Raw genomic sequence first — 21,937 nt, forward strand, 5'->3', positions numbered from 1 at the left:
GGATTTTGGGGAGAACTGTGGGATACCAGCCCTCAGCAGCCGAAGGAGGGGCTGGAAGTGATTCGTGTGCCCTGTGGCCTGGAACCGCTTCATTTCCCTTCATAATTCCATAATCTGAACCCAAATTGCCAACAGTGAGACACAACTTCCACACGAGTCCCAGCTCCCTGACAGGGACCCATTTATGTTGCAGTGAAATGACAAATAAATAGTGAATTGGTTGGTGGGAGTGAGCAGCATTCTCCATGTTTTACCTTTATTTTATCTTTCATGAAGTATAAGATTAACAGAATTTCAAAAGCCATCATAAAGATAATGCTAATAATAATATTATTAGAATTATTAGCAACACATTTCTGCAGTATCAGAAGTATTATTTCATTGGTGCTTCTTATTTCAGCCTCTTTTTATGACATTCAGCCTTAGTTCTCCTGGAGTATTGACTAAGTACGTTTAATTAAGTTAATTAATCAGCCTCATTAGCTACAGGTGCTGCAATGCCTGTGCTGGTACCTCATTCCCCAACTCACAGGTGCAGATTTTGGCCTTTTGGGTAAAAAATCCATGGCTCAACTCAAGCACATTGTGTCAGAGGGGAAGGGAAAGGTGAGAGTTTTTCTAGGCCTGAAATGTAAAACTTTGGATCAAATGCTAACAGAGTGTCATGTACCTCTAAGATTTAAAGCAGTTCCATTGTTATATTTAATATCTGTCATAAACTTTCCTATTTCTCGGAGCTGGGTGTAAGAAGGGAACACAGAAAGGCTGAAATTATCAACTCTGGGTTAACCAGGCTTGGGGTTGTGTAATTTATTCCAGCTGATCTTTGAAAGAAGTGGCAAAACAAAGAGTTTATGTGTGACTCCCACAGTAACAAAAGTCCAGAAGAAGTTGGAGCTGCTGGAAAACGTGGAATGCTCATACCTGAAGTTTATTGTTTTTCACTCAGAATTTCAGCCGGGTTTTGTGGTCTGCTAACTCATTTTCAACCCCACTCTGAGGTGTTTGACTCTTGTGTCAGTTCTGTCACTCTCTGAGGTTGATTCTGTGAGTTTTCTGCTGCACAGCTGGCAGCAAACAGCTCGGGCACGACAGTAAATTGTTTATATTCCAGCAAACTTCTGCTCACACACTCATAGCTCGTGATTTTCAGTGCTTATCAGTCGCAGGAAAAGAACAATTTACAGAAATGGGTCAGAGAAAGATGATAGATGCTTTCTTTTTCTTTTCTTCAACAAAACTCTACTCTCGGTTTAATAACTGACAAATTCCTGCTTTGTTTCCGTTGTCACAACGAGCTTGTGAAGGGAACTGGGGAATATGCGAGTCAAGTTCATCCTTTAGAAGAATCCCAGAATGGTTTGTGTTGGAAGGGAGCTTAAGGAGCATCTCGTCCTATGGGCAGGGACACTTTCCACTATCCCAGGTTGCTCCATCTCGGCTTTGGACACTTTCGGGGATGGAGCACACTTCGATTAAATAATTTTTTCCTTTTCTTGCCGTTTCTCCTCCTCCTCCTCCTCCTCCTCCTCCTCCCAGCATCCTTTCCCGGCCGCTCCCGGGACTACAACTCCCAGCGTGCCGCGCACTCCGCTAGGCGCCGGCGCGCTCCCGCGGGGGCTGCCGGGATTTGTAGTCTGGCGGCGGGGCCGGGCGGGGCGGGGGCGGTGGCCGGGACGCTCCGCCCGGGGGAAGGAGGGCGGGCCGGCGCCGGGCGCGGGGGACACGGGAAGCAGGTACCGCGGGCGGCCCTGCCAGCCACCTCCCGGGCCGAGCTGCGGCGCCCAGCGGCGTTCGGGAGGCATCCGGCGGCGGAGGGCTCCGCGCATCCATCGGCGGGCCCCGCGGGGCCGGGGCGCGGCGGAGGGGCCGCCCGGAGCGCGGAGCCCGCGGGAGCAGCGGGAGCGGAGCCGGAGGGAGCGGAGCCGGAGGGAGCGGAGCGCGGGGCTCGGCGCTGCCCGGCCGGCCGAGCATGCACTGAGCGGCCCCGGGCTCGGAGCCGCCCCGCTGCATGGTGTGGGGAGACACGGTCGCGATAATAAATGATAGAGGATACAATGACTTTGCTGTCTCTGCTGGGTCGGATCATGCGTTACTTCTTGCTTAGACCGGAGACCCTGTTCTTGCTGTGCATCAGCCTGGCCCTGTGGAGTTATTTCTTCCACACGGATGAGGTGAAAACCATTGTTAAGTCCAGCAGGGATGCGGTGAAGATGGTGAAGGGCAAGGTGGCCGAGATCATGCAGAATGACAGGCTCGGGGGTTTAGACGTGCTGGACGCTGAGTTCTCCAAGACCTGGGAGTTCAAGAGCCACAACGTGGCTGTCTACTCCATCCAAGGCCGGAGGGATCACATGGAGGACAGGTTCGAAGTAATCACTGACCTGGTGAACAAGACTCACCCCTCCATCTTCGGGATATTTGATGGGCACGGAGGAGAGGCAAGTGCTCAGCTGGAAAAAAAAATAATACAACAACAACAAAAAAAAAAAAAAGGGGGGTGCGGGAGGGAGGATGGTCCAGGGCAAGGCATGGATGTGTTCTCACCCACCAGGTTTGTGTGGTTGTCTTGTACATTGTGGGGAGGGGGATTTCCTTGCTTTTTGGATGTCTCTTAAAAAGGGCTGTGTAATCCTCCCTTCCCTTTATCCCTCGTTACCCCTTCCACGCTCACCACGGCATAAATGTGTTTATACCCCCTTTGCCCTTTGCAGTAGTAAAGGTTTAATTGCAGGAAAAGCTGTTGGAGGTGGCTCTGACGTGCGTGGAATAACGATGATGGGCACAAACTCCCCGGAGTCATCTTTTGTTACAGCCAAGTGTGGTGTGATGTGATTTTGGCACCGCGCTGGCTTTTCCCCCGTGACAGAGCTGGGCTCATCGACAGAGGTTAAACAGGAGTGGTCCTGAAGGCTCTTAAAGTGTGTGTGTGTAAAATGTGCCTCGCAGTAATTCCCTCTCCAGTGAGCGAGCTGAGCATGAGCATCGTGTTTGGGAATTGTGTGGAGTTTATGTCATTACAACTGCGCTGTCGTGCTTGTCCCTTCCCTAGTGGAAATCCAGCAAAACTGTCATTGTGACACTTGGTGGTGTTTAACCTCTCCGCTTTCCCAGGCAGGGTGATCTCCTTCAGGTTGTGCTGTGTGGTGATTCCAGCTCGCTGGGGTGTTTCGTGGATTGCAGATGACATATGTGGAAGCTGCAGCTTCCTCTGCCTTTAGGATGTGGTGCTGCCACACAGCTTTTTGTGTGGCACAAGGCACACGTTTCGTAACTGTGGGAAAGGACAAGGAATTTGTCCTTGTGTGGCAAATTAGCTCCAGCAGGCTTTTTGCTGGGCATGAGAGAACCTGACGGGATGATGGAGAGAAATGTTGGGAATTTTTTTCTGTGAGAGGGGAGGCAGCAGGAGAGCCCGGCTGTTCCTCCAGCTGCTCCCCCAGATCAAAGCCCTTCCTAGAAAAGCCCTGGCAGTGACCAGACATTCACGGGGCACGGGGGTGGCAGCTGCCGCCCTGCTAAACCTGGAAGGGCCGCCTGGAAAAGCCAGGCCGTGGGCTCGGGATCGGGAAACCACTGCCAGCGTTGGGAAGGGACTCAGGCTCTCCACACAGTGTCAAACGTTTTGCCCCCTTTAAATTAAAGCAAACTCTTTGGATGTTGAGGATTGTCGGCTTCATTAAAAAATGCTGGGGGTGCCTGAACCCTGTCTTGGGTTTTCCTGCCCGATTTCAGTTGGGGCACAGCTGTGCCAACTCCTCCTGGCATTCTCCGGCCAGTTCGCTGTCCCCGGGCAGTCGAGGAACGCAGGTGGAAATGCTGATGTGTCCCAAAGTGGTTCCCAGCTTTTCCCGGAGGAATACGAGCCCCGAGCAGTTTACTGGGGACAGCTGGCTCTTTTGTGTCTGGGAAGGGAAGGTGCCGGGGCTCTGCCTTTGTGTAAACCGAGTTTCCTTGTGGGAACCGAGCAGCCCAAACAATTGGGGAAGTATCTGAGTGGTGTTTTGAAACAGAGTATTCCGAGGTGGTTACGGATGGAAGTGGGGGGATCTGATTGCTTTCATTAATTTTGTATCTTGCCCCACACGAGATTGCAAGCTGAGGGTATTAAATAACCCCCAACAAACACAGGGAATGTTGTCATTTAGCTAATGTGCCCTGCAGATATTGCCTGCTTTGTTGTGGATCTTGAAATTCCATCCACAGGATGCATTAATGTTGGATCTGTGGAAAACTCATCGGCCTCTTGTATTCTGCTTCCTCCGAACTTGTTCTGATGGGTTCAGCGGCAAAGTACAAGGAGGTTTTTAATTTTGAAAGGTTCAGCAGATCTCTCCTCAAATCTTTCTAAATTTAGTGCTTTATAAATATATGCATCTCGCATCTGCTATTCATTATGGAATCCTAAGTGTTCTTCATGGCCTTTACTCCTACAAAAACAAGTTGAGGACCTAATTAGTTTCAAGCTTTAAATTTTACATAACACTGATCAGAAGAACATGAAACGTGTGCTGTGCATACAGCAAGAAAAAAGAAATAATGAAGAACAGGTTTTATTCTAAGCAGGTGTTGTAATTTTGAGTAGAAAACGAGGGAGCAGAAATAAAAATTTATGCCCTTATTTAATCCCTAGTACATAATACTAAATTTTAAGTCTCTATTTGAATTGGGGTTTTGTATGTCTTATTTTTATTTTTTTTAAAGATAAGTGACTCCGTGAAACACTTTGTCTACACACGTAGCAAAGCCTTTGTGAAGGTTAAATTTTCCATATGGGCTCCCATTAAATTTCTTTATGTGTGTTTAAAGAATAAAGAACTGCTGATCCCTGGGGTTACATGTGAAAAAAACTGTTCTGTATGGGGAAAAATTTGTTTTTGCAAACAGCCAGTACCAGAAATGAGATGCCAGATTAATTATTTCCAGCTATATGCAAAGGAGCCTGTCTCCATTAATTACTTCCTGCCATATCCTGTTGAAGTGGAAGGATGGAGGATCATGATTCAAGCAGCTTCAATTACTGTGCACTGCTAATTTATGAAGATTTCTGAGTTCCGCTTTCATATCGCCAACATTTTGCATAAATTCTACTTTTCTCTTATGTCATTTCCTCTTCCAGTTTTAGCCTGGATAGGTTGGCAGCCATTGCCTTGGATTTTGTGGGTGGCTTGAGAAGAAAGGAGTAAGCAAAAATAATTATTAATGCTCTGGTTTGCTGCAGTGACTCGTTAAAAGCAAGAATATTTCAGAGAGAAAATTGGATACATGGTGTGTACTGCAATCTTTTAGGAAAAGTTAGTTTCTTGGAGATCTAATAGTAATGATAATGGTAATAATAATAATCAGAGCAGGTAGAGGTCAAAGAAGTAGACTTAGAAAGAATAAAGAAAAGTTGCTGCCTGTTGTCTCACTGAATGACTTTGGTGAAAGGATCACCCTTCAAGGTGATCTAACTTATAAAATAAGAAAGTATCTGTTCTCTCATCAGCTTCTTTATAAGGTTTAAAGATAGCTTGAGTGCTTTTTTCTTGCCCTTTTCCCTTTACTTAAGAGTTTTGGGGCTGAACAGGCTGGAAACTCCACAAATGCCCAAATAACAAATGATGAGCTGGGAAGCTGAGCAGAGGAAAGGCTGGCTGCTTAATGAGAATGATTCCCTTTTTTAACTACCATTTACTCTCAAATATTTAAGGTTTAAGCACGCAGTTTAATGAGATCTCAGCATCAGACAAGAGCGAAGTAGCTCAGCTCCATCTGCAGTTTTATAGTTATGGCTCTGCTGTAAATCACTGGTTTTTTCCTAACCCTGTGGGGTGAAGGTTTTAAAAATAATTATGGTAATAGATTGGACTTTCCCCTGCCTGTGCTTGTTTGCAGTCGTAAACGGATGTGGGAAATTAAAGCTCAGTAACTGTCTCATAAAAAATGTCTCTTTTTATTTCCCTCCACCTCCTGAACGGGGACGTGGCAAGACTTGTCCCTTATGATGTGTAGTTGTGGGTAAGAGCTTTTTTGCATGGAATAATTGGGTTTTGGAGCTGCTGAAGCAGTGTTTTAGGATGTCAAATACACCTTTTTATTTTTATTTTTATTCCCAGTGTAGGAAAGGCTGGGGAGCTGGAATGGGGAAGGAGGGAATGGTGTGGAAGTGGCTGATGCTCCTTGGGACTCAGGACCTTGAAATCAGCAGCACCGAGTGCTGGCAGAAGTCTCTGGTTACTGATTAACTTAGAAAGACACAAAAAGGTAGGGAAAGGTCAGAAGATAATGGTGGAGAGTCCTGAGGAGCCTTGGGTGAGGCTATGGAAACGGGAATGCTTAGGTGAGGCCTGGAGGAGAGGTTGAAATAAACCTGCTGTGCATTAAAATCCACCTCTCTGATCCTAATAGCAGAAGGTGTTTGTGCTGTGCTGAAAGACGAGAAAGCTGACAATTTTAGTTCATTTTTTAGGGTTTTTTGAAATCTGCTAATTCTAATTCCAACCCCATCCCTCTGATATTGAACTACTTAAGCAATCTCAGCTATGAAAATTTATCTATCAGGCTTTTGAGTAAAGGCCACTCAGGATTAATTTGGGATTAATCCCAGGCTTGGGATTTTATGAAAGGTAGGAATAAATCAAACAACAGCTTTTGAGCTTTTGAACAACATTCTCTGGATGTTACAGCCCAGTTGTAAGGTGAAGTCTTTGAGGCTGTGCAGTTTTCAAACAGAAACTGCTGGCACAGTTTTCCTTTTATAGTAATTTTCTTTGGTTTCTAATCTGGAATCCCCTGCAAAGTGCCCAAATGTTTGAATAAATATTTACATAGGTGAGGTCATGTTGATAGGCAAGTCCCAAGCCTGCTTATGAATTCCTCTCCAGTGGCCTAAAATACAAGTCAAAAATGGTCTATAGGAACATTCCTGTCATTTTGTTTAGTTTATCTAAGTTTTATTCTTGCATATCATGCTCCAGGATTATGATTTTCACCCTACACCACCATGCTGATTTGATTTAGGGTTAAACTCTACGCTCATTTGCTGTACAAAAATTGATTAAAATGGTGTAAAAAGCTGTAATTGGAAGGAGGAACTTTAATTGCTGCCATTCAGGGCTGTATCATTTGGTGTAGGATTGAGCCTTTTTTCAATTTTGATAAAAATCAAGAAGTCAATTAATTTTTAATGTGTTTTGCCAGCTTTGTTTTAATTGGTGTTCCCGTGTCTGGGCTCACAGACTGCCACTGGTTTAATGAAATCAATTTTGATTGTGAGATGCTTTAGGATTATGAAAGTCATTGAAGTTTTCCGTGTGAACTTGAGGAACTCAAGACTCCTCCACAGGACGTGTTCATGTTGGGAATTGCCGTGGGTGGGGAACAAACAGTCTTGGAGCAGTGGGGTTTTAACAGTTTCTGTTCCATAGCTCAGGAGTTTGGATATTTTTGTGTTTAATAGTGTGAGAGAAGGAAAATGCATATCCTCTGTCTCGTGGGTTAATTAAACCAGCAGATTGCTCTGCCTCCAATGTCGTGCTTCCAGCAGCTCTTCTAGAGCAGGGTAGAATTTCTCCTCCCTCCCTTTTTTGCTAGAAACCCAAATATTTACGGTTTAAATTGTGCCTTAAAACTGCGATGTGGCTTCTGGCAGTTTCACTTTTGAAACAATCTCTTGGCATGTGGTTGCTGTGTTTTGCTGCTGGCTGGTTTTTGCTGGTGGCTGCAGTTTGCTGCAGCAGTTCTGGCACTGTGGGGATGTCCCATGCTCATGGCAGCATTCCCCGTGCACTGGATCTGGCACTTCTCAATTTTTTCTTCTTCTCAGGATTCTTTAGCCCTGCCCATCTTCATGTGGGGTTTTCTGTCTCCCTCAGCACACAGGTATTGCCTGCACTGCAGTGAAACTCCACCTTTCCCCAGCCCCAGGAGCCTTTGGACACATTGATCCGCTCAGAAATGAGCGGGATTGTGGTGTGAGATCAATCAGGTTTGGGGATCCATCCCTGCAAGTGTCCAAAGCCAGGCTGGACAGGGTTTGGAACATCCTGGTCTAGTGGAAGGTGGGATGAGATGGGCTTTAAGGTTCCTTCCGACCCAAACCATTCTAGGAAAGGCAATCCAGAGGTACCTGGCACTAATTTTTCTTTGGTCTCAAGGTTCAGGGCGTGCTCTTCCCTCAGAGCACAGCACAGAAACACTGACAGATCTGGGAAATGGAACAAAATGCTCGTGTGCTCCTCCTGCTTTGAATCTCTGCCCTTGGAAGGAGACTTCCCAGACCTAATTTAAGGGCAGCAGCTGCTCTAATTATGCACAGAAAAGTCACATGCCTCTTGCTCCAGTTTTTCACTGCAATATTCGGTAAATTCTCAAAGTTTAAGCCTTTGGGCCCTACTGCACCCCCTGCTCTATGCCCCACAGAGACTCCTCACCCACATTCCTCATCCATGCTGGTCCTGTGGCCATGCTTTTGTCCCTCATCCCATAAACCCTCTGGAAATGCTGTGTCCCAAGGAGCTGTGCCCGTTCCAGCCCTCCTGGCATGGACTGTGTGCTTTAAAACAGAGTTTGGAACTCCAGGTTCCCTCTGGCTGCTCCTCTTCCAGCTTGGGTTCACCATCAGTAGCTCCCTCACCAGATCCCAGCCCAGCTGGACAAACCAGTTCCTCTGGCTCAGTTCCAGCCCAGGAGTTCTCCCACAGTAAGATAAGGTCATCAACATTTAATGACCTTTCCTCTTTATGAGCCTGTAGAGTTTCACTTCACCCAGAAGGTCATAAAACAACAAAGGCTACAGATAAGGCAATCCCAAAAGGAAGTTTTCATCCTCACAAAAATGTCCATACTGGATCTCCAGGTTGTTTTAAGTTGTGTGTAAAATCAGGAGTTGTAACAAGCTGCAGATTTTTTTTTTTCCTTTTGGGCTGTTTTATGTGCTTTTACTCCTGTTTTTTAGCTGGTGTTCAACACTTCAGCTGGTGGTTTTATTAAAGCAGTTTAAAGCTCGTGCCAAAAGTAGGTTTCATTTGAAAGCAGCATAGCTTTGAAAAAATGCAAATTTCATTACAGTTTACGAGAGAAAAAAGGTTTGCAGGTGCCAGAATACTGACAAATACTCAGGGTAAGTAAGACTGGTGAGAAGGTGTAAATTTGAGTTTAAATAACTGCTCATTTATGCCATGAAGTTTGATGTTCATGTGGCAAATACAGGTTGCACCAGATCAGGCCTGATTCGAGAAGGGTCAAGGGAAATATTTTGGTCACACTAAAAGCCAAACAGAACAGAAAGTCACGAAGAGCAGGCTTTCAGGTCTGGAGTGGTTTGCCATCAAATAATGTGGGTGGAGGAGAAATCCACCTTTCTTTCTACTCATGTGGAAAAGCCATCCCAAGAAAAGCAGCTGGTGGTGGATACACTGAGCTGGGATGGGGTCTGGGTGTTGTGAGGAACAGAGTGGACAAAGGGAAGGAAGGAGGGATGAGCAGAGTGGACAAAGGGAAGGAGGGAGCATCATTGCCTGGGTTGGGTCTGTAACCAAGCCCCGAGAGCAGCGTGGCAGCACAAAGGACTGTCCTGCTGCTGCTACAAATTGATTGTGATGCTGAAACATCGCCTGCTCTCATCATCTCCGACCTTGTCTGCTCCCCAGCTGTGGGAGCAGCTGACATCTCCAGCCACACAATCAAAGGACGTGTTTTCACTGCTGAGCCACGGCTCATCGCAATTAGCCACAGCTCCTCATGTGGGCAAACCTCAAAGCTCCCCCGGAGAAATGAGCACTTATTTGCATTTACTTTCAGCAGAAAAATGTTATCCCTTGCAAATTTGCTCATTGTCATAAGTGTTGATAAAGCCTTTTTTATTTTTTTTTCCCTCCAAATCCCCTTCAGGGGTAAACATTTGATTTTATTAAGTTCTGTTATAATAGCTGAAGCTGTCATACAGCACTGCTTTCAATCAATATGCTTTTTAATGTAATAAATCTCTTTACTTTTTCATTCTCTTCCCGACAGAAAATTGCTGGAAGGTGTGAAACATTTCTTCTGAGTGAAAGTGCGTGGCCCATAATACAGCTCTGTGCTGTGCCACTTCTTTAAACTTCATTTTAAATGGGAATGTGATTTATTTCCAGGTAGTCTGTGCATGGATTGCATTTTCCCTGCAATGTATGCTCCCTCCAAACAAACACTGAAGTACTGAAATATCTGATTGTGGTTGGCATGAAATAAAATCTCTGTCCAAGGCTGTGCGCTTCAGCAATGAAGTGTGGGAGTAGAAGGAAGGGGAGAAGGAAACATGCTTGTCTCCTTAGTGTTCTTGATGTTTATATCCCTGAGCTTTCATCTGCTTTGCAGTGTGAATGGGGTTTTTCTGTTTTTTCTAGCTTTATTTTTTATTACTCGGGTGGTTTTGGAGATGCTTAGGACATTATGTAGGATGTAGAAGGTGCTTTGCATGTTGGGGTTTTTTTAATGTGGCGTATATGTGATGTGGTTCCTGTGGTTTTTATTTCTGCTGGGAAGCAGGGAAGTTGGGCAAGAGTCTTGATAATCTCACCAAACAAAACTAGTGTTTCATTGGATATTTATTCCTAATTATCTGAAGTTTGGCCCTTTACTAGTGTGGGAGGAAAGGGAAATCCCAGCTGAAGTTTGGCTCTTTATTGGTGTGGAAGAAAAGGGGAATCACAGAGGGAAAAGTAGGAAAAAAACAGTCTCTAGCTCCCAAGGGGAAGAGAAGCAGCAACCCTGGGGAGGAGACAATCCCATTTCCCCAAAGTGGTGGTAACTCAGGGATGAGCACCTTGGTGGGAGATGCCAAACTGGTGGAATCCATCCAAGGCCTGAGGGGCCCGACCCTATAGATTTGTGTTGTGTGAGGTGATTCCCATGGGCAGGATGGATCCTGGTTTTCCCTCGGTGCAGGGTGAGTGGAACAGCAAGCTCCAGAGTGGTGAATTTGTGTGTGAGGTGATTCCCATGGGCAGGATGGATCCTGGTTTTCCCTCAGTGCAGGCTGAGGGGAACAGCGAGCCCCAGCCTGGTGGATTTGTGTGTGAGGTGATTCCCATGAGCAGGATGGATCCTGGTTTTCCCTCGGTGCAGGCTGAGGGGAACAGCAAGCTCCAGGGTGGTGGATTTGTGTGTGAGGTGATTCCCATGAGCAGGATGGATCCTGGTTTTCCCTCAGTGCAGGCTGAGTGGAACAGCGAGCTCCAGAGTGGTGAATTTGTGTGTGAGGTGATTCCCATGAGCAGGATGGATCCTGGTTTTCCCTCGGTGCAGGCTGAGTGGAACAGCGAGCTCCAGGGTGGTGGATTTGTGTGTGAGGTGATTCCCATGAGCAGGATGGATCCTGGTTTTCCCTCAGTGCAGGCTGAGTGGAACAGCGAGCCCCAGGGTGGTGGATTTGTGTGTGAGGTGATTCCCATGGGCAGGATGGATCCTGGTTTTCCCTCGGTGCAGGCTGAGGGGAACAGCGAGCCCCAGGGTGGTGGATTTGTGTGTGAGGTGATTCCCATGGGCAGGATGGATCCTGGTTTTCCCTCGGTGCAGGCTGAGGGGAACAGCGAGCCCCAGGGTGGTGGATTTGTGTGTGAGGTGATTCCCATGAGCAGGATGGATCCTGGTTTTCCCTCGGTGCAGGCTGAGGGGAACAGCGAGCCCCAGGGTGGTGGATTTGTGTGTGAGGTGATTCCCATGAGCAGGATGGATCCTGGTTTTCCCTCAGTGCAGGCTGAGGGGAACAGCGAGCTCCAGGGTGGTTTTGGCAGTGCTCCTTTATGGCTCCTGAAAAAGCATTTCCAGTGTTGTAACTCCGGGTGCTGCGGGCACTAAACTTTGCCCTCTTTGTTTCTGCCCACGGCTCTGGTTTGCTGGCACACATTCCAGCCCCTGTTGCTCAGGACAGAGGGAACAAAGCGTGGGACCAGCTGCCTGCTCCATGGTGCCAGTTGGCATCACCACAGCAGAGGAGAGCCCCAGGCAGCCCCACCCATAAATATTAATGTCAGGTGCTGCCTTATTGTACAGAGAATTTGGTGTGACGCTCGCTCATTTTTGCAAGTGTTTGATGCTGTCCTATGGAAAACATCCCTGAAGTTTGACTTTTTTAAAAGCCTTAGGACTGCCATCACAGGAGTGGTTTGGGAAAGTGAAGTAATGACGGAATTCTCAGAGGATGAACGTTGCATGAAAGATTTGTAATCCTTGGCAATTAGGAAATTGTTGCTGAGGTTAATGGGGATATTATTTTTAACTTTGAGGGCAGGAGCAATCTCCTGCCTCCGGGATAGAATTATTTCAATCAGTGCTTTAAATAAGCACTTTCTGTGGTGGTTTAAATTAGCAAACATTTAAATCATCAACCTGAATTCTTTTTTAGCTCTTATGTACCCTGATATATTGCTTCACATTATATTTATTTTGCATTGAAGCAGAATGCTACTTACTACTAATTTTTAGTTGTGTGAGGTTGGGTTTTTTTCCCTGTTTTTTTTTTCCTTCTTTGTGGATATCATTGCTGTAAATAAAAGCAGAATGAAAAACTAAATAAGAAGCCAAATAATGTGATGAGGTCAGGAACCTTCTCCTCAGACTCCAGTTATAACTGGAATTAGAGACAGACAAGAATTGGAGGTAATTCTGCCTGACCAAGGTAACCACATCTTCAAAGAGAATGATGGCAAAATAGTCAATTATTTTTTAAAAACACACATTTTTTCCTGCTTTTAGGAGAACCTCCTGGTTCCACTGGTTACCACTACAATAACTTTATTTTTCTTCAGCCATCAGAGGCAAGTATGTGCTGTTTACATCTATTACTTTAATTAATTATCATATTAGGGTGATAAGAGTGTATTCTCAGGCTTTGAGAAATAAAATTTGTTAAATAGTTTTATTCTTAAGCCTTTTTTTTTAAAAAAAAAAAAAGGCAATCTATTTGCCTTTTCGTGTTGTATCACAGCTGCAGGCAGTAGCTGCACTCTGGGTCAGGCTGTAGCTCTGCATGTGATGACTAGAAAAATACTCCAAGTAAATTTAGGGCATCTCTTGGGATATATTGGAGCACTCCAGGCTTTTAAGCTGCCTCAGTTGGAGTTTGTGTATTCCAAAGTGTCCATGTAAACGTTCAGTTGAGAGAGCTGAACTCCAAACAGCCCAGATGCCACAGCAGAAGAGCCATTGAAAGTGTTTCCAGCTGTATATTGGAATTAGTTGTCTCAAATGTAGGTTTTAAAAGCTTTTTTGGCATGGTGGTGTCCGTCTTATTAAGGAAAAACCTGACAGGGAGGGAAGATGGTGTGGATGAATAATAGGAGAGGCTGTAACCTCAAACCTATTATAGAAAAGAGATATATTTACTGGAATGTTTTGTTGCTGAGTTTCCCAGCACCTCCAATTGACAGGAAAGCTAAACACAATTCCAGTGGCAAACACCATCCAACTGAGATTTTTTTTTTTTTTTTTTAATACACAAATGGAAAACTTTGCTTTTTTTCTGTCATAGTGGCTTTAACTGACCTCACTGGGCCTCTGATTCAAAGTATCTCAAAAGTGGGTCACAAAAACATATTATACCTCTGTGAACAGGTGTTCCCAGATCATTTTACAGGCTCGAATTTCTGCTTATGTCTCCTGGCTGCTCTCATACAAGTCAGGGACACAGCTGAAAATAGAAGTTTGTAGCCCCCCTCTTGTTTTCTCCCAGGTGCAACTGCTCCTTTTTATTTTTGCCAGACACCCCCCCGTGTGCCTTCTGTTATTTAATGTGACACCAGCACCTTCCTGCTGGGCTTTGCAGGCCTCAGGTTCTTTGTTTAATGCAATTATTAAGAAATTAATGGCACCTAAGGCCTTGGCAGCTCCAATTCTTATTCCAGATCATGGATCTGAGTGGGTTTTTCACACCAAAATGAGTTTCTGAGGTGCCCTGAGAACCCTGATTTGAACCTGGGTCAAACACTGCGCTGCTGGTCATGTTTTAAGTGCATTTTGGTGTGAAACAGAATTTTTGGTTCAAAAAGTGATCTAAAGAGCAAGGCAGGAGTGCCAGAGGGTGTGGTGGTGTCAGGACACCCATAAGTGAATCAACCCTCAGAACTTCCAGCCCTTCCCTCTGAGAACATAATCCCTGTGCTCACCTGTTCCTCTGGAGAAGGACTTGGTGTTCCCTTCCTTGCCAGCAGGAGCCTTTCCATGCAGGCAAGATTTGAAATCTTGGCATAATTTGCCCTCTCTGGAGCAGCACAAAGGAGAGTCTCTGCAAGAAATGGAAGTGTTGCCTTCAGCTGAAGGGCTGCAGGTGCTGCAGGGTGACTTCCTGGGGCTGCACTCCTTCTTCTCTCTCATTTTCTGCTGTTGAGACTTAAATACATGCCCTGGAAAAACTGAAAAACTCCTGGAAGCTTTTGATCCAGGAGCCCAACTCCTCAGAGGATGGGGATGTGGAGGCTGGGAGTGAGCACTGGCAGTGTGCTCAGATTTAAATAAGGAAAAAAAAAGTTAAATTAGGGAGTTTAGCAAGGTTTATTCCTCTCATGAAAACGCCCCAGAATATCAAGTGAAGTGGTTCTGGTTTTCACTTCCAAAGTTACCTTAATAAAACATTTAAGGCCTCCTGATCTGTCTTGGATTAAAGTTGTGTATTGCAAGAAGACTGCTCCTAGCAGTGAGGGGTGTTTCAAGGTGACACAGGATGAGTTGGGACCAATAAAAAGAAATTAAATTAATTACATTGTGAGCGAGGTTGCCTGTGTTTTATCCTGCCTCTGTACGGCCACAGGAGGAGAGGAAATCAAATGAAGAAAGCTGAACAGGATTTTGTTATTGCCTAAAGCTTAGACAACTCCACACCACAGGAAAGAACCTACAGGCATTATTTTTGTGCAGCAAGAATGGGTGACATGTTAGGGAAAAAAGAGAGATAATGAGTGGTCAAAAGCAGCAAATATGTAAATATTTCGTAGGGAGAAGTAATTAGTGGTAGGAATGAGCTCACAGCCAGCCCTGAGCTGCCAGAGGATCCTGAATCCCCAATAAACAGCTTGAAAACACATCAGTGGTGCCTTTTCTACCACACTCATTAAGCTGTTCTACCCAGGGATGGCATTATGGAAATGTCAGGGTTCAAGAGCCTGCCAGGAAAGTGTGTTTGGAGGAGGGAAATGCATCAAAACACTCCAGCAAAGCTTTTTTTGCTCTCGTGTATCTGCAGGTGTCCATGTCCCGGGAGAACAGCTCCCATCCCTGTTCCTTGGGGATCTGTGGGAGCAGCAGTTTGCATCTGATAATCCAGAATTATCAGCGTTCCCTGCACTTCAGCAGGAGGTACAAGGCCAGCGTTGACCTTGCTCTTTCAGGTGTGATAATGTTCAGTATCTGAGGCCATTTGAACCCTTTGGAGTCAGTAAGCATTTTAGTTATACTTTATTGGCATCAACGTGATAAGAGCAGAGCTCTTTTCAATTGCAGCTGGATTCCAAAGGGACCAAAGTCCGGCTGGGTTGAACTGCCAGGTGTATTCCTTGGATACCTGTCAGGTATCCAAGGCACTGGAAGTGGGGCTTTCTTACCCCTGCCTTCCTCTTTTATTTGCAGAATTTATGGCATTATGGGACAGCACGAAAAGAGCTTGACTTCTTAATTTAAAAAAAAATAAACTGAAGATCTCAGCAGCCCAAAGGGAGGTTTGAGGGAAAAGTTTAAAAAATAGCAGTGAAACAAGTTCTTTCCTTTATACAGAAAACCAAAATCAATTCATTTGTTAATTGAATCATTTTGGTAAAGATAAGAATATCTGGGCTAAATTCTGCTCTGTGTGAGAGCTTCTAGTACTAATTACTCATTCTGTGGGTATTAGGTTTTCTTATTTTATATACAGCTCTTTAAATCCTTATGTCTTGTCTCAAAAACTGAATTCCAAACAGAATTTAACAGTCTGGATTTAGATGGTTTTGAAGCATGAACAGGGAAGTTTGCAAAGCCCTATCTCTGGATTTCATCAGAGTTAGTAATGCATTTGTTCTGGACAAGAAATTTGCATACACATTCATGTAAGGAATCAAGCGTGGGGAGAAGCATTTTTGTGCTGGGTCACGGTGTGGACGTGAACAACAGGAGCTCCAAAATGCTCCTGTTCTATATTTTTTTACCCTGAAAATATATTTAACAGAGGTTTATTAACAGCAGAGAGGGGTCATCCTTAAAATAAAAACAGTTCTTACATCTCCTGGATTGTTTAAGATACAACCTGGGCTGGTGGAAGGTGGGAATGAGGTGATCTTCAAGATCCTTCCTTACCCAAACTGTTGTAGGATCAGTGATTTTTTATTTATTTATTTATTGTTTAGAGGTGTCCAGATTGACTGTAGGAGATGGTTATCCTCCAATCCTTGCTGTGCCAAGGCAGCTGGAGGTGGGAGAGCTTGTTGGAGTAACTTCTTGCTCCCACTTTGTAAAGGTTGCTTCAAACTTGCCCTAAAAGTGAAATTCGTTAATTTTTTTTAATTGCCAATACAGAGGAAGATTTATCTACAGAGGTAGATTTATCTTGGCTGAATAATTCATGGCTCCCTGGATGTAATCCTGATGCACTGCAGCTTTTCCCACTGCAGGTTCGAGTTCTCCAGGCTGCTTGAGTTGCAGGGCATTGATCTGGATGAAATGGAAACAGAGCTTGGAGACCAAAAAAAGACAAGATTTTGCCAGAATGTGAGGAGAGATGAGAAAGGGCAAAAAGAGGCTGAAGCTGCAGCTGGATCCAGCTCATTCCTGCTTTTTTTAGGATGTCCAGGACTGCTGCCTGTCCTCTCCTGGTTCTCCCAGCTGGTGTTTTGAGCCCTTGCTTGGCTGACAGAAGATGAGTGGAATGACAACAATTTCTGATGTCAGGGAACGCCTTGGAACCTGTTCAGAGGCTGCTGAACTCCTGTGCGTCAATCCAGCAAAACAAAAACGGGGAAAATACGAGGGCAAAACCACGTAACAAAGGTCGGTGCCTTATTGCAGAAAAGGTGGCAATTCCTGTAGCAAAAATTAAGAATATTCAAAGGAAACACTCTGGTATTTCCCAGCTGACAAAGAACAAGAGGTCCCACTGAAAATTTGCCATTTGAAGCTGCTCATCCACAGAATTTATCAGAGCCAAGTGACAGGAGTTGGAGTCAAGACCACGCAGGAGATGAAAAATCTGTGAGCATTATTGGTGTTTAGGTCAATTAGTCAAGAGGGTCAGGAAGATTTGTTATTTTAAATTGTTCCAAGTGAAAAAGGTGGATTGGCACGTGAGAGGCTGAGCTTTTGCCATGTGTGTTGCACCTGCCACTGGAATGGGGTGGTGATCCACAAAACCTCCCCTCGCTGATCCTTTCTTGGTGGAGACCACAGCTTGCTTTCAAAATGTTTTGAGTAGCTCTTGTAAACATGAGCCTCTAAAATCATTTTTGTATTGCTGGATTTATTAGCCCCATCTGGATCTCATCTTAAGATAGGAATTCTCTTCAGAGAAATAATGCAGTTTTAATTTTTGAAACTTGGATGTAATCATACTCGTGTCATACTCGTTTTATTGTCGTACTCTGATTATTTGATCTTTCTCAATCCCAATAAATAACGGGGTTTTCTTGTAATGCTTCAGTGTTGTTTTGAGGTAATGACCAGCCTGTGGCAAATATTGATTTGCAGAGCTCAGTGCACATGTCCTTTTCAAAAAGTTATGTTTGAAAAACTTTCAATTATTTCCTTATGGAAGGAAGGTAGAAAAGAAGAGAAAATTTCTGCTGAAGTATAAAGGCTGTTAATCTCTAATTAAGTGCAGGTTTTCAGTCTCAATTTGATTCTTATTTACTGTACCAAAACCATGTTGTTATTATTATTTTAAGTTTCTGAACCGCTCTGCAGAAATCACGCAGACGAGACTTTTCCTTTAATTTTGAATTTTTAATTTAATTTTTCTTTAATCAACTGAGCAGCTGTGTTTTAAGGAAACATCTTGTTCCAAGACACATGGAAACACACTTTTTGGAAATGACCATCACAGCTGTGATGCAAACTGGAGGAACTTTCTATCAGAGCAAGTCTGTCTGTGAACTAATCTTTTTTTTTTTAATAGAAGTGAAAACAAGTTGAAACAAAACCGCTCTGTAATTTGATAATATTTTGACTGGACAAGAAGTTCCCTTCAGCCCTCAGTAGTCCAATATAAATAAAAGACCAGCACTGCTGTTCCAGGAGGTCTCTGCAGCAGGATCTCTTTGGGATGAGCTCTTGCTCTCCTCTTGCCTGGCAGAATTAATGGGATGTAATTCCCCATCTGCTTTTTGCTTTGTTCTATGTAAAAACCTGCATGGATGCGTGCAGCCCTCATCCTCTGATGGTAAGAGGGAGAAAATAAATTTCCATATTCTGGGAACACCTGACTCCCACGTCCTGGGTGTGTGACAACACATTCCAGTGATGGTCACAAATAACCCCTCCCTTGGGCTGCCTTGCAAGGGAGAAAATATTCTTTGTAGTGCATGAAATCCACTTGGTATTCTTAAATATGCATGAAATTAAATATATATTTCTCCCAAGGCAGGGTTTTTATACAGAGAAATAAATGCTTTCCAAGAAATGGTCCTTGCTTTTTCTGCCATGGAGAAAACCTGCACCAGGAACGCTTGGGGGAAAAAAAAAAAAAAGTTAGTATTTCTTCATTTTGGAGTTAAAACATTTGAAATCTTTGGGAAACCTTCAGTATGGTAAATACGTGGATTTTGGTGGCTCTTTTAGAGGAGTGTGTTGTAGCTTCTTTAAAAAGAAAAAACCAACAATGGAAAAGCATTTCAGTAGAGGACAAATGTCAAAATCCCTGAGTGCATTGAGCGACACCAGCTCAGGTTATTCCAGGTATCACCAGGAAATTTGCCACATTTACAGCCTCTTGCTTTGGATTTACAGTCAGGGAATAATTTCATTCCAAGCTCATCAAAAATAGCTCCAACCACTCTGTATTTTCCATAGCCTGGATTGCAGAGGTTCCACCAGACTGACATTTCATTTGCTTGCACTAAATTACTTTGCATCAACACACAGCTCTTCAAAATCCTCTTGTGTAGGGTGCCCTGTTTCAGCCCATTCCTACCCTCTTCCTGCCTGCCCTGCTCCTTCTTCTATTTTTTCTGGCCACTCAAAACACTGCAGCTGGAAGTTTTCTGTTAGGTTTAATTCTCCATGGATTTTGCTTCCTCCACTGCTTCACTGTGCTAAAAGAAAAAAAAAAATGGGGGAGTGGGGTGGATGGCATTCCTAATTCCACAGTTCCCCCGGGTGCTGTCCTAATAAAAACCCAACAGGGCAGACTTGAAATGAGGTTGGTTTATGCAGGTGGGTTGGCACTGCCTCTCCAAGCCAAAAATTACGTGGTTTGTGGGGTTTGCTCTTGTTTATAGGCTGCTTTGTCAGGGGAAACAAGCCAGATAAAACCCCCCTGGAGCTCCTCCACAGCAGTTGTGTGTTCCACTGAAATTTGCTGAAGTAGAGCGTAAAAAAAAAGTATAAAAAAGTAAAGGGGGAAAAAGGGGGGAAAAAATAAAGTATATCCACTGAAATTAGCTAAATCCAGGGATTAGTTCAGAGCTCCCAGTGGTGCTCGTTGAGCTCTGTCCCAGTAAAACCCAGTCCTGCAAGGAAGCACCTTACTGGGGCTCACCCAGTTCCAGCTTCTTTCCCGGGCCACAACACCCAGCTGTGTTCCTGCTTGACTTTCAAATGGAAACACATTCATTAATTTATTCTAGCGAGACGACTGAACCTCTAAAATGGTTTTTTTTTTTCCTTCTGCCCAAGGTGGCTGTATCACAGCTCATCTGCTCAAGCTCAAGTACCCAGGATGTGGTTTAGGGGTGTGAAGCTGATCTAAGCAACACCATTTCCTCTTGCTGCTGCTCCAGCCTTGTTTTCCTCCTGCCCTGACACTGCTCTGCCCATCAAGAGCAGCTCTGGGAAGCTGAGTTGGCAGAAAGTGGGGTTTTTTCCCAGTTTTTTAACTCCTGGTACCCACAGGCAGGAGCCAGCCCTGGAGCCAGGGAGGAGAGGGACTAAGGCAGGGATCACCTGCACAGACGACATAGCTGTTTCAGGCACTTGTTTTTCAGAATAAACATGACTTAAAAAAACTGGTTTTCCTCACAAATCCTCAGGTGAAGCTCCTTGGGGTAATCTTCAGGTATTTCTGTGAATTTCAGCTGTTGTTTCCACATGGTTTTTACATCTGTCTCTCATTAAGAAATATTTTTCCTTTTCCTTTTCAAACCCTTTTACCACCTCCAAGGATTAGCTGAGCTCCTTTAGCCTTGGTGTTCCAGGTATTCCCTGCTGACCTTTTTCTGTGTTTATCCTGCTTGCTTTGGATGGGGTTTGGACATCAAAGTGCTTGTGATGGGTTCGAGTTCTGGGAAGCTCTGGGAGAACCAATGGATTCTTCAGCAGCTCCAGAGGTGTGGAGAGGTTTTTAAACAGCAGAATGCATCCATAATGTCCTGGGAAAGGCTCTGTTTGGTGGGAAGGAGGCAGGAGAGGGAATGGAGGTGGTGTTTGAGCACAGGGGGCTGTCTGTGCCTCCTTTGTGCAGGGTCACAATGAATTACTTGTCTCTGATATGATAAGCTGTGGTTGCAGGTTTAAAAGCACCCTGTAATAGGCAGGGCTTAGCAGAGCCCCAGCAGATCTCCCCAAAGGCTGTATTAATATTCATCCCAGAGTTGAAGCATTCCAAGGCTCCCAAACAGAACAGGGAGAGGGAACTTGGTGGGGGGTGGGGGGTTGAAGCCGAGGCCTCTCTGATCTAAAAGTAGCGGCTGCAATTTGGGAGCCAAAGGAAATTTGGCAGCAGGAGGAGCAGCACTCCTCTCCTTCCAGCCATGACGAGGCAAGTAAAATATAGCATTGCAAAGGCTTTCTATTTGCAGCTCCATAAATTCACTGGGAAGAGAGGAATGGGTCCCCTGGCACGGGCTCCAGGCTCTGTCACTCAGCTGGGGTGAGCTCCAGGGATGTGCCACAACCTGGCACTTCTGGCTCTCTTAAAAGCCACTTGGAGAGCGTCTCCCTGATGAAACACCTCCCTCAGTGTGTGTGTGGCTGCTGGGTTAAAATAAACCTATACTGAAACCTCTGCTCAGAGTAAAAGGCAGCTCTGTTTATGCAGAATTTGGGCGGTGTTTGTAGAGGTAAGGTGGTTTATTCTTTATTTTATTCGTGACTCGTGAAGTGAGAGGCACCTCTTGGAGACAGGGTGGCTGAAATGGAGCTTTGTTCCTAGAAGAACTGCCAGTGGAAGAGAAGAGCTGGAATGGGAGTTCCTGGCGATAAGGGAGTTCCATGAGGGAGCTGGAATGGTGTTTCTATGCCAGGTCACTACACCTGGCTGGGCTCTGAAGTGAGGTGATGATGATAAACTCCCAAATAAGCAATAAATCAAACCTGTGCTGTGCTATTCCATCATTTTTACGTGATCCAGTTGCAAGATACTCCTCATTTTTTGTTTATTTGACAGTGATATCACTATAAATTTAGTTGGGGGAAGCTGGAGCAAAGCTGCTCCCTTCATTGGAGCCAACACTGAATATATCGATACATTTCCATCTTTCTGAAATGCCACTTTATTACATTTCTTTAGCAAACTTGTGCTCTCTTGGCCTCATGGGCTGTATTTCACACATTCTCAGTATCCCATTTATTTTTATTTTGCAGTGGAAAATCTGTGCAATTCCAGACGGGCTTTTTGTGCTTCCGGACCGGTTTGGCATCATCTCAGCCAGATTTATTAATTTTTAATTCCTTTCATGTGAAAGCAGCCATCCCATTTGATGTTTGCTCTGTGAAAAGTCAGAGATTATCTAATAATAGCTGTGAGTTTGCTAAATAAGGCCCTAACCAGCACATTTTCTTGTAGCAATAAAGATGTGTTAAT

At 44.7% G+C, this 21,937-nt stretch overlaps 1 protein-coding gene across 1 annotated transcript; it reads left to right on the forward strand.

Annotated features, from left to right (window-relative positions):
- Positions 1 to 1,723: 1,723 nt before the first annotated feature.
- On the forward strand, positions 1,724 to 17,705 carry LOC138114461 (protein phosphatase 1L-like). Its single transcript, XM_069023898.1, has 3 exons — positions 1,724 to 2,441; positions 12,718 to 12,783; positions 16,599 to 17,705. Exons 1-3 carry the CDS (start codon positions 2,043 to 2,045, stop codon positions 16,620 to 16,622), a joined length of 489 nt encoding a protein of 162 aa, XP_068879999.1. The 5' UTR covers positions 1,724 to 2,042; the 3' UTR covers positions 16,623 to 17,705.
- Positions 17,706 to 21,937: the final 4,232 nt, after the last annotated feature.

This window comes from Aphelocoma coerulescens, chromosome 9 (genome assembly GCF_041296385.1).
Source record: "Aphelocoma coerulescens isolate FSJ_1873_10779 chromosome 9, UR_Acoe_1.0, whole genome shotgun sequence".
Classification (NCBI taxonomy): Eukaryota; Metazoa; Chordata; class Aves; order Passeriformes; family Corvidae; genus Aphelocoma; species Aphelocoma coerulescens.

Excerpts from the sequence above, each read along its gene's own strand:
- LOC138114461 (XM_069023898.1), top strand. The coding sequence starts at position 2,043 with ATGATAGAGGATACAATGACTTTGCTGTCTCTGCTGGGTCGGATCATG. Across the intron at positions 2,442-12,717 it reads TTGATGGGCACGGAGGAGAG|GAGAACCTCCTGGTTCCACT; the intron begins GCAAGTGCTCAG and ends TCCTGCTTTTAG. Across the intron at positions 12,784-16,598 it reads TCTTCAGCCATCAGAGGCAA|GTTCGAGTTCTCCAGGCTGC; the intron begins GTATGTGCTGTT and ends TTCCCACTGCAG.